Source organism: Coptis chinensis, chromosome 6 (assembly GCF_015680905.1).
Source record: "Coptis chinensis isolate HL-2020 chromosome 6, ASM1568090v1, whole genome shotgun sequence".
Classification (NCBI taxonomy): Eukaryota; Viridiplantae; Streptophyta; class Magnoliopsida; order Ranunculales; family Ranunculaceae; genus Coptis; species Coptis chinensis.
The window spans coordinates 56,312,895-56,324,906 of NC_141461.1; the positions used below are offsets into that span (position 1 = coordinate 56,312,895).

The 12,012-nt window shown below is 42.6% G+C and overlaps 1 protein-coding gene across 1 annotated transcript; it reads right to left on the reverse strand.

Annotated features, from left to right (window-relative positions):
• Positions 1 to 781: 781 nt before the first annotated feature.
• Positions 782 to 3,340, reverse strand: LOC147493693 (uncharacterized). The gene is made up of 2 exons (XM_086569079.1): positions 2,524 to 3,340; positions 782 to 2,228 (listed from the first exon to the last, which is right to left on the reverse strand). Exons 1-2 carry the CDS (start codon positions 3,186 to 3,188, stop codon positions 920 to 922), a joined length of 1,974 nt encoding a protein of 657 aa, XP_086425205.1. The 5' UTR covers positions 3,189 to 3,340; the 3' UTR covers positions 782 to 919.
• Between the last annotated feature and the right edge of the window lie 8,672 nt (positions 3,341 to 12,012).

A 12,012-nucleotide genomic window follows, 5' to 3' on the forward strand; every position in this document is an offset into this window, starting at 1 on the left:
TTCAAGAGCCATAGTTTTCAAAAGACCAAAATCAAAATGACAAAATCCAAGAAGCAAGAGCCACCTTGACATTTATACAGAAAAATGTGAAACCACCCTCATGGCCAAGGAAATGCACCTTGCACATTAATCATATTTCAGGCTTATAGATTAACATGATCGCTCGCACAAATCAAGCTATTTTCCTTAAAAAAGAATCGTTTATTCGGATAAAGTAATGCAGTTGAGTCTGAGCAGATTCCCTGAAATTTAAGTAAGCAAAAGTTTGAAAGTGGTCAGCACCAAATAAGCTGCAAAATACTTCTAAATGTCTAGTATATGTAGTTTTTCTGTTGCTCAAACGTTATGATCTTAAATGTTTTTTTATCTATTGACATTTTGACCATGGAATCATATCCTGCAAGACAAGCAGAGCCCTTAATGTTTTGTATTTATTTAAAGGTTAACTAGCATTAACTACCCACCCCACCCCCACCCTAGATGAGCCAATTAGGATTTCCTCCCACTAGATGTGGAAATTAGGGTCACCCCCAAGTACACAAAAAATAAATGAACTTGGGTTGACCATGTTTTTTTTGTGTGTATTTAGAGGGAAACCCTAATTTCCCATCTACGGGGGGTAATACTCGTTAACCCTAATTCTTTGGAAAACTCTGGTGTGAATCAAACAGAGCCTAAATAACATTTCATTTGAACACATGAGAAGTGGCTTACATTATGTTCAGATAAAGAGCTGGAAAGATATGTCTAAGTGTCTAACTACATATATAACACAAGAACCTAAAATAACATTCCTTTCCTAAACCCAAACATACATAGTTCAGATAGTTACAAAATTTTACAAAATTTCATGCAATAGTACAGAGATCAAATTCACATTCAAGGTGGCAATACATGGCTCAAGGACACAACTATCAGACTATGTTCCATCTGTATGGTTAGATGTACCAGTGTTCCTCGTCCCTTTTGCTTTCATTGATCCAAATATTATTTTAAGCCTATCAATTACTCTCTCAAGATTGTCAATCCGAGCTTCTAGTTCCAATCTGGGTGGCAGCAATTCATCTGGATTGATCACTCCTTCACTGTGAAGTGTCTCTGGTGAAATGTCTGCAGAATCTCCAATCACATCAATATCTTCTTCAAAAACAATGCCTCTCCTACCCGGAACTTTGCTGTAACTGGTGTTGTCCTTTGATTCGGTCATTGGCCTCTTTCTATCGACGTTTTCCTTCGTAGTTGAAGATGAACTCGGAACTTGTTTATAGAAGCTAACTTCTTCCTTGTTGGCTGTGACATCTTGCACTTGGCGCTTATACCATTCTGAGATGGTCATTTTGTCTTCATCAAGTGAACTTTGCAATTTCCCTGACTGTTTGCGATGAAATCCAGGAGGAGGAGATCCAGAGCTTTCTGATTTCTTTGGTATCCTATGGCTCGATGAGCTTATTTTGTGAATAGGAACCTCTTCGGTTTCATCATGTCTAGCTGAAATGGACTGGTTCCACCAGTCAAGGTATCGTGAAGTGACATCCGACTCAAAAAGGCAAGGTGGGATGTAAAACCTGATGTTTCTGATAGACTTGGCATAAGTCCTCCACGCAAATTCTGAGTTTGCATTTGCTCGAGTGAAGGGGCCTGGAATATCTTGATCCATTCCAAATTGCATTCCTACTCTATGAGGAGCATACTGTTCAATACAATCCAATCCGACAAGCTCACAAGGCACTAAGCAACGCAAGTACGACAATAGTTCCTCATTTGAGTTTGGACTAACGACCACCCATTCACCTTGCTCTTTGTAATATGAAGGATGTTGCCAGTTTTTCATAGCACAGGAATAAGGCCGACATCGAAAATTATCAGGTGAGTCAATAGTTGACCTCACCAACTCAATATTTGACTTTGCATTAAGATTCTTCCATCGAGCAGCTCTGGGCTCACCAGAACTAATGCAATTCGGATTTGGTCGCAAGCTTAAAAACCTCTCCCAAGCCCAAAGCTGCATAATTTGGAATGGCGCCCAAACAGTAGCAGGAATATCCCTATCCTCGCAATCTTCCACTATGCAAGAAGCGTCAATTTGTTCTTTCAACACTCGCAAGTCTCTATAAAGGCTTGCTAGCACAACTGGTGCTAGAGCAACTTGAATTGCTTGGGATAAATGAATTGCAATCGGGAAAACTTGCTTATTGATTGTGTATATAGGCTTGGTTGGGACGACAAACCTATTCAAAAACCAACCAAAGATGGAACAGAAAACCTATTAAAACACGACAGTGATGCTAATACCAACAACAGTAATAATAACAAACGAATTACATTAATGTAAAATTGGCTAATGTCTAACGAATTACATAGACATGGAAATTGCAGTTGCAACTGACTTTTGAGGGTGGCAGTGCCACTGACTGATCTAGGATCCCTCCCCCCCTCCTCAGTTGGGGTGCAAATGTCTCATGATATAAAATGTGCAACAAATTAGCCTCCAAACACATACATAAATAGGGTATCACAACTTACCTCGAAAGCCATAAGGCAAGAAAGGCGGCATGCTCCAAGTCCCCATTCTTCCCCATAAAAAGTTTAGTCCACGGACTATAAGATACCTTATGTGCCTTGCTTCTTGCCAAATCCTGGTACCCCTTTAATAGTTTCTTTTCAATTTTCAACAACTCTCCTGTAAGAGGTTTAGTTAGTGGTTCTCCAAGAATGGGGAAACCACCAATTATCGACACATCTTCAAGTGTCATTGTAGCCTCTCCCCATGAAAACACAAAAGTGTTAGCATCAGGACACCATGACTCAGCCAACCCGACAACCAATTCTTTATCTATAGGAAAACAGTAAGTGGAAACAAAGATTGAATCGTAGATACCAATTTTCTTCCATGTAGGATCATATATCGGTTCCAATTTATCAACCCATTGCTTCCATATTTCCCCTCGTGGGAGTTTCCAACCTTCGAAATGGACATCTAAACGACATTCTGGAAGATCATGAGATTTTGGTCTGGCCAAATGAGGAGGACGAGGAGGGACTAGTGTACCAATATGTTGATCCATGCAACAAGGTTTCAAAAATCTAGCCAACCTAACACTTGGTTCTCCACCTGTACGAGACACCATTTCCTCTTTCCTTTCATCTACAATGTTCACCAACTTCTCATCTTCTTCTTTTTGAGACATTCTTGATTTTCTAAACTATATGAACGTAAGTCTACAAATAATGCACTGTAAAGAAGGTGACAACTTACCAGCACTAATTTAGTGGAGAACCTGATCTTCAGTGACTCTTGGTGCCTGCTTTCAGAAATTTAGCTCGTTTCTCAAAAACAGGTGCTTTTGCCTGTTCAGTGTTCATTACTTATAGACTACCCCCTCACTACTTTTGCCAATTAGACCGGCCCCACCACCCCCCTAAATTTCCTCCAAATGAAGTACACATTCAAGTCAACTTTAATTGACCGTCATTTTTTGGTCAAATGACTTGAGTGCAGGATAAGCGTCTATTCAAGGATTTTTTTTTTTTTTTTCCCAAGTTAGCAAAATTATATTACCATGAAATAAAATTACAAAAGGTTGGCTTAATTAGGAAATGGTTCCTAATTAACCTTAATCAAATCTAAAGTACACAAAATCTGGCGTTTTCCACTTGGAAATTCATGCTGGTTTACCTGGATAAAGAACCTGTTTTTGTAGGTTGAGGGTCTGACTATGCATGCGTTGCAACTTGATCAGCTGAGAAGTTAACTTCGCGCCACGCAAGTGAGATCAACACATAGCTCAACTTCTATTTACAAGTCTCCCAACAAAGTCTCACTTCCCACGGAAGCTCTGAAGTACCAAAAGCGGCGACTGGCGCCTTTGAGTCGGACTCTATCCATAGCTTGTGTCAACCCTTGTCAATAGCCACTTCTATACTTTCTATAATTCCCATAACCTCTGCCACATAACTCGTCACCGTCCCTATGTTCTTGCAAACCACCAACAACACTTCACTATTACTATTCCGATAAACTGATCCGTATCCAGCTGGACCTGGGTTGCCATGTGAGGCCCCATCGGTGTTTACCTTTATGATGCCGTCATCTAGGGGATTCCATTTACAGTCTTTGATTTTCGGTACTTTTGGGAACTAGGACGTGCTTGCTGAAGAGAATAATTTTCAACATAAGTGATCTAAACTTGAAGCATATATCTTGCATCCTTGGTTTCAATATATTGAAACTAACAGATATTCGATCGAGAGACGATTTGTTTGTTTTTTTTTTTTTTTTTTTTTTTTTTCGTTCGTGGAATCAATGGAGACTTGAGAGTGACGAGTGAGAGAGAAGAGCTTTTGACGAGTATAGAAGGAAAGAGATGATAAAGGACCTACATGATGTCATACTTAAAATGCCTATCATGTTAAAATTTTGTACCGTTAGATTAAGAAGATCAAAGAGTTAAAAAAATGAGTAAAACTTGAGTCAAATAAAGTTGAGTCCTAGGAACCAGACCGCATTTAAATAGAAAGACTGCTTATAGCTAGGGGTCTAAGGGAGTAGGGATTATTATTTTTTATTATTTTCTTGATGAGTCAGGTTTCTCTATAACCGGTACAGAGATTCATCCTGTAACCTTATTATTTCACCGTTGGATCGTCTCGAAATACACACATTTGCCTCGAAATACAAATCTCAACCTCGACATCTGTGTGTTGTGTATCTCGACACAGATCTAACGATGCAATAATACGGTTACAGTGATAAATCTCTGTACTCGGTTATAGAGGAACCGGACTCCTTGATAAACCAATTCTTTGCGAATAGCGATCATTTCAATGAAAAAGGAGAAACATAATTGAAAGCAATGATCCAATTTAGTTTACTTGACCGAATCAGTCTTCCACGGCCATAAACATACCTAGGGATATGCCTATGCCTGGTTTTTAGGTTTGTGCAAAGAAAATTTAAGCAAAATGAATTTTGCCAAATTTAAGACAGTGAAAAAATATCAAATGAGGTGGCCGCATAGCAAGTTAGCAACAAAAGTAAGCATCATTTCTATTTGTTTAGCCTTTCTTAACACTAGTTTTTTCCTTCTGAAGTCCTACTAATTCCAAACGAGGTTGGTGTCTGTGAGGGATTGATATTCCCGAATGGGAATATCAGGCACGTGTCCAGTCTAACGAAAATACCATACCGACCTCATGCCCTCGTCCTCCGAGTTGGCTTCAGGGCGACTCACATCATCAGCTAGCTCGACTCACATCATCAGCTCGCACACCTGATCTACAAGATCGCTCCGAAGTAGCTCAACTCGCACATCCTCACGCAGAGCGTTTCATTTAATGACATCATCCATCTTCTAGATGCAATCATTACCAAAGCCATACTTACACAATGTATTACCACAAAATACGAACTACTGTAACTACTCCCCATCATTACAGAATTCCTACCAACACCATCCATACACTCATTCTCAATCTCAACCATACATCTATGCTTGTCAGTACACATGTTGTATGGATCCTCACGTTCAACAACTATAAATACCACCGATATAAACTCGCCGGACTGATTTCTCTCCCACCCGAAGTGAGAGATAGATACGTAGGCAGTTCGCTCCGAACGAACTCGGTCTTTCCAATCTATCAACCCCTTCTCCTCCACCTTAACATCATTTGTAAAGCCCAGACTAATATACGCCTTTACATTGGCGCTGTCTGTGGTCTCGATTTCTTGAGAAACTTTCACAAATCACTCAATAAGAAAACTTATCAAGCCCACGAAGCATGGCAAGCCTCGAAGCTCAAATCTAGAGCTTAACAAGTTAACTAGGTACAATGAACGAGCACATCACCCTACTCAGGCAGGAGAATGTTGCATTACGAGCACAAGTGGACATACAAAATCCACCTGGTGCCATAGCAGAGGACGGTATCAACAAAGTTAATCAACAGATTAACAAGCTGTCGCAAAGAATCGATCAGAGTGCAGTCAAGAAGGACGCCACTCAGATTGTTCAAAAGATGCTAAAGACGTACCGAGCATCCCCTTTCATTGCTAAGGTACTCAGTAAACCTTCCCCTTCGGATTTCATCCAACCACGCTTTGCAATGTACGATGGCAGCACATGTCCGTGTTAACACGTGGCTCGCTACATTCAGAGCCTCGCACTCTATAGTGCCTAGGAGTTCGACCATCTCCACTGCTGTTTGTTTCCTGCCAACCTTAAAGATGGCGCTCTCAATTGGTTCTTTTCACTCGAGCCAGACTCGATAAAGAACTTCGAGAATCTCACCGATCTATTCACTAGCCAGTACATCCACAACAGGCGTAAAAAAGCAGACCTAGATTCACTTTTCCAGCTCTCACTAGGCAAAGATGAAACCATCCGTGCCTTCTTAGATCGCTTCAAAACCAAACTGTTATGCATGGAGAGCGGCCTCAAAGAGTCATTTGCCACATTGGCACTCACCAACGCCTGCCGTGTACGCAACACAGCGCTCTCCAAATTGCTCTTGAAAGAACGTCCAGAAACTTTATTTGAGTTGTATGCTCGAGTAGACAAGTATATCAAGTTGCAAGAAGGCCTGAAACGTGAAGGCCTAACAGAAGAACAACAAGTGGCAGCAATCTCTGAAGACGCCCCACCTTCAAAAAAGCAACCCAGACAACAAGGACAGAAGTTTGGAAACAGAACGCCCAATAGCCACGAGTTCGCTGTACTCACCCGATCTCCCAGTTACATATTGGAAATGATCAAGAAAGCTACCTATTACCGACCTGAAGTGCGGCAGCCAGAGGATCGACCAGGCAAGCCATATTGTGCCTTCCATAAAGCAAAATGTCATGATACCAACGAGTGCTGGGGGCTCAAGCACTACCTCCAAGACCTCGTCGAGTCGGGTCATATCAAGCATTATACCAATATCGCCGATGGTTATCGCAGAGAGTGTAGCAGATTTCCAGCTTGTCACAATGGTTATCTGCTACACTCATCATGACCGTTCCCATCATGACCGTCGTCAACACTCATCTGACAGAGATAACGACAGGACAATCAACATGATCATGTTCCAGGATGATTCTGTTACATCCACTAGAGAAAAAAAAAAAAGGCGCGTAGGCGTTCTCCAGGAAGTCTACCAGTTCTCCTCCCAGGCAGCACCTGCCCCACGCAGTTCAAGTCGCAGTTCAGGTGACATAACTTTTACGGAGGCTGACCTCAACAAGGTTTGCCTCCCCCATAATGATGCCCTAGTTGTCCACATAAAAATCAGCGACTGGACAGTCAAACGTGTCCTGGTAGACCCGAGTAGTTCATGTGACATCTTGTTCTATCAGACCATCAAAGAGATGAACCTGCCCAGATCGGTCTTCATAGATCCAATAGCCTCTCTATATGGATTCAATGGCTCTCGAGTTGATCCAATTGGCGACATCATACTCCCTGTCTCCGTTGGATCTCGAGAAGACAAGGTCAACATCACCACGCGATTCAGCGTTCTGGACGACCACTCGTCCTACAATGCCATCCTAGGACGTCGTTGGATCCATCAAATGCAAGCAATACCATCAACACTCCGCTTTCCCGGCCCCAAAGGTATGATAGAGCTTCGCAGTAACCAACTCGAGGCTTACCACTACAATCAGATTCTTTTAGCGAACAAACCCGCTCGGGCTTCCATCCGAACCAAGAGCGAGCTCACCAGCACCACGATGGTCAAAGACTTAATCGCTGAGGTCAAACCCAAAACGCTAAAAGAGAACGCTGGAGGCTTTGTAAAAAAAGTCACTCTACCAGTCAAGACCCCAGAGGTTGCCCCAGCCCCTATTACTCCACTAGTCAGGACCCCAGAGGTCACCCTAGCCCCTATTGTCATGACCACATAGGTCGCACCAGCCCCTGTTGTCATAACCACAGAGGTTGCACCAATTTTTGTTGCCAATACCTCCATTCCTCAGGTCGATAGAGCACCATCTACGACCAGCTCAACCGAGGTAGCTTTTGCTTCTAAAGCAGTAGTTCAAACTGAAGAAAAAGAGCGAGTGAACCTAGGAACTGAAGACAATCCCAAGTTTGTCTATGTAAGGGCTAACCTTGACCCTACTCTCAAGGCACAACTTGTAAATTTTTTATCATTAAATAAAGACGTTTTCGCTTGGTCGTACATTGATGTACCTGATATAGATCCTAGTATTGCACGTCATAATTTAAATGTCAACCCCAATGCTAGGCCAATCCGTCAGCGACCTAGGAAGCTATCCCTGAGATTTCAAAAAGTAATTAATGATGAGGTCGATAAACTCAAAAAAGTAGGCTTCATTAGAAAGGTAGACTACCCAGAGTGGATCGTTAACATAGTAACAGTCCCAAAAAAGAACGGTACAGTTCGCCTTTGCGTAGACTTCACCAATCTCAACCAAAAAACACCTAAAGATAGTTTCCCTTGCCAATAATCGACCGACTCGTGGACCAGACCTGCGGCCATGAGCTTTTGTCATTTATGGATGCATACAGTGGATACAACTAGATCCCACTCGCAGAAGAAGACCAAGAGAAAACTTCATTTATCACAGAGCAAGGGATCTACTGCTACAACATCCTCCCGTTCGGCCTCAAGAATGCCGGCGCGACCTACCAACGACTCGTCACTGACATGTTCCAGGACATGTTAGGTGACACCATGGAAGTCTATATAGACAACATGGTGGTCAAGAGCAAGAAAGCGGTTGATCACCTCACTCACATTGAGCAAGCGTTCTCCAGATTACGCCGAACTCAGATAAAGCTGAATCCCAAAAAATACCTTTTTGGAGCATCCTCCGGGAAATTTCTTGGGTATCAGGTATCACAACGAGGAATCGAGGCCAATTCAGACCAGATCCGAGCGTTCTTGGAAATGCCTGATCCAAAGATAAAGAAGCAAATACATAAACTATCAGGAATGGTTGCAACTCTCAACCAATTCATATCAAGAGCGTTAGACAAATGCCGGCCTTTCCTGCAGCTTCTCAAAAAAGGGGAGCAATTCTCATGGAGCGACCAATGCTCACAAGCGTTCTCTACTCTAAAAGAGTACCTAACAACACCACCTGTCCTGGCAAAACCAACAGATGGTGAAACATTGGGGATCTACCTCGCGGTCTCTGACTTTGCTATCAATTCAGTTCTCTTCAAGGAGGACCAAGGGAGAAAAGCCGATCTACTTCACAAGCAAGATGCTAACACCAGCTGAAAAGAGCTACTCTAACATTGAAAAAGTAGTACTCGCATTGCTATACTCTGCAAGGAAGTTCAGGCCTTATTTTCAAGCACATCTACTCAAAGTACTCATCGACCTCCCACTGAAGAAGATCTTTCTTAGAGACAATAAGACAACTCGCATAGCTGTATGGGCAGAGGAACTCAAAGAACATCACATCGAGTTCGTCCCGCGAACTTCTCAGAAAGGACAGGTCGTTGCTGATTTCCTAGCAGACTTTCCTATTGACGACCTGAACTGGGAGCCAGAAACAGATATCACATCCACCAAATAGCCAGACAAGTCAGCCTGGTCACTCTTTGTGGATGGTTCTAGCAATCCCGGAGGAAGCGGGATCGGAGTCGTCCTAGTTTCACCAGATGGCACTATGGTTGAGAAAGCAGTTCGCATCGATTTCGCGACCTTTAATAATGAGGCGGAGTACGAAGCCCTAATTATGGGACTTAGAACGGCACTACAGCTCGGTGTCCAGGAGCTAAAAGTCTTTAGTGACTCACAACTGGTCATTCGCCAGATTGCTAAAGAGTACACTATCCATAAATGTAACCTTTCTAAATACCTTCAAGTTGTTTATCAGTTACTTCCTTCTTTTAAGATAGCCACCATACACCACTTCTTGCATGACGAGAATCGCCACGAGGACAGTTTAGCCTATCTGGCTACTCAAACACCGAACTGTGCCCCTAGACAATTACTCATAGAAGTAACAGACCGACTTGCTTATCAAGATGAGCACGTCCTGGCAATCATCGACTTGTAGCCCACTCTCTGACAATTAGATGTGTCAAACCTGGATGTAGCCCATCATAGAATACATCCAACACGGCACAACCCCAGAAGACTGTACCAAAGCCAGACAAGTTCAATATCAGGCACGTCGCTACTGCCTGGTAAACAACAAACTATTCAGAAAGTCTGCAGGCGGACCTCACTTGAAGTGCATAAGCCCAGAACAAGGTCAGCTGATTTTTGCAAAAATCCATGAAAGATAATGTGGGAACCATGCTAGAGGTCGCTCTTTGGCTCACAAAACGATCTCCCAAGGTTACTTTTGGCCACGAATGCAGATCGATGCCAAGAAGTACGTACTAAAATGTATCAGATGCCAAACATTTGGCCACAATATCATTCAACCAGCTCACGAGTTAATCAACATCGCTAGCCCTTTGCCATTTCACATGTGGGGCTTGGATATTATTGGACCATTCATCCCACAGAAAAGCATAGGATTTCGATTCGTCCTTGCTACCACTGATTACTTCACTAAGTGGGTAGAAGCGGTCCCCTTGGCTAATGTTAAAGAATCACACGTCAGAAACTTCATCTGGACACACATCATCACCAGATTTAGTCTACCACACACTCGTGATGGACAATGGCTCCCAGTTCAAGGGAAAAATAGTTAAGGAGTTTCTGGCAAAGTGGAAGATCGTTCATGCATTCTCTACTCCCCAGTACGCCCAAAGCAATGGCCAAGCAAAGGCCATTAACAAAGCAATTTTGGAAAATCTGAAGAAAAAGATTGAAAATAACAAGAGCCAATGGACGAATCAGTTGGAGAACATCCTATGGGCTAACCAAACTACAGCTCGCTCTAGCACAGGCGAGTCACCATTTTCACTATGTTATGGCACAGAGGTCGTTATTCCTACTGAACTAACGGTCACAACGACTCGGTCTGAGATCGTCGAATCAGGACAAAATGACTATATTCTTGCTCGAGAGGTCGACTTACTTGAAGAACGCCGCAACCTTGCAACCATCAGAGTGGCCTCTTACCACCAGACTCTCAAAAAGTCATGCAATAAGCGAGTCAATTCTCAATCTTTTCAGCCTGGGGACTTAGTTCTGAAAAAGACTAAGGATGACTCCAAGCTGGCACCAACATGGGAAGGCCCTTACAGAGTGGAGCGAGTTGTTGGCAATGGAGCATATTGGATCAAAACACAGGACGGTCAAGCATTACCACGTCCCTGGAACACTTACTCTTTGAAGAAATTTTATCAATAAAGTTTTTCATTTACGTTGTATGCTTACTATTATTGCTGTTACCATGTATACATGCCTCATCGGTATCAAAGAAGTTCATTAAAATCTCCAAACACTTGCACAATTCGCTCCATATCGAACTAAAACACTTTCATGAGTTCAAACGTTCCAAAGCACCACACGCTCACTTGAGCTCATAGGCTTCTTAGCCTCTACAGTTCTTACTAGTTGATGACCTACAATTCTAGGCTCAACTCAGTGAGAATGCTTTCCGCGAGTAACACACTTTCTTAAGCTAACACGCTCACTTGAGCTCATAGGCTTCTTAGCCTCTACAGTTCTTACTAGTTGATGACCAACAACTCTAGGCTCAACTCAATGAGAATGCTCTCCGCGAGCAACACGCTTTCTTAAACTAACACACTCACTTGAGCTCATAGGCTTCTTAGCCTCTACAGTTCTTACTAGTTGATAACCTACAACTCTAGGCTTAACTCAGTGAGATCTCTCTCCACGAGCAACACACTTTCTTAAGCTAACACGCTCACTTGAGCTCATATGCTTCTTAGCCTCTACAGTTCTTACTAGTTGATGACCTACAACTCTAGGCTAAACTCAGCGAGAATGCTCTCCGTGAGCAACACACTTTCTTAAGCTACCACGCTTACTCGCGCTCAAAGGCTTCTTAGCTTCTTCATTTCGTATTTGTTGCAAGACATACAACCTTAGGCTGCAACAATGAAATAACATAACAATATGTACATG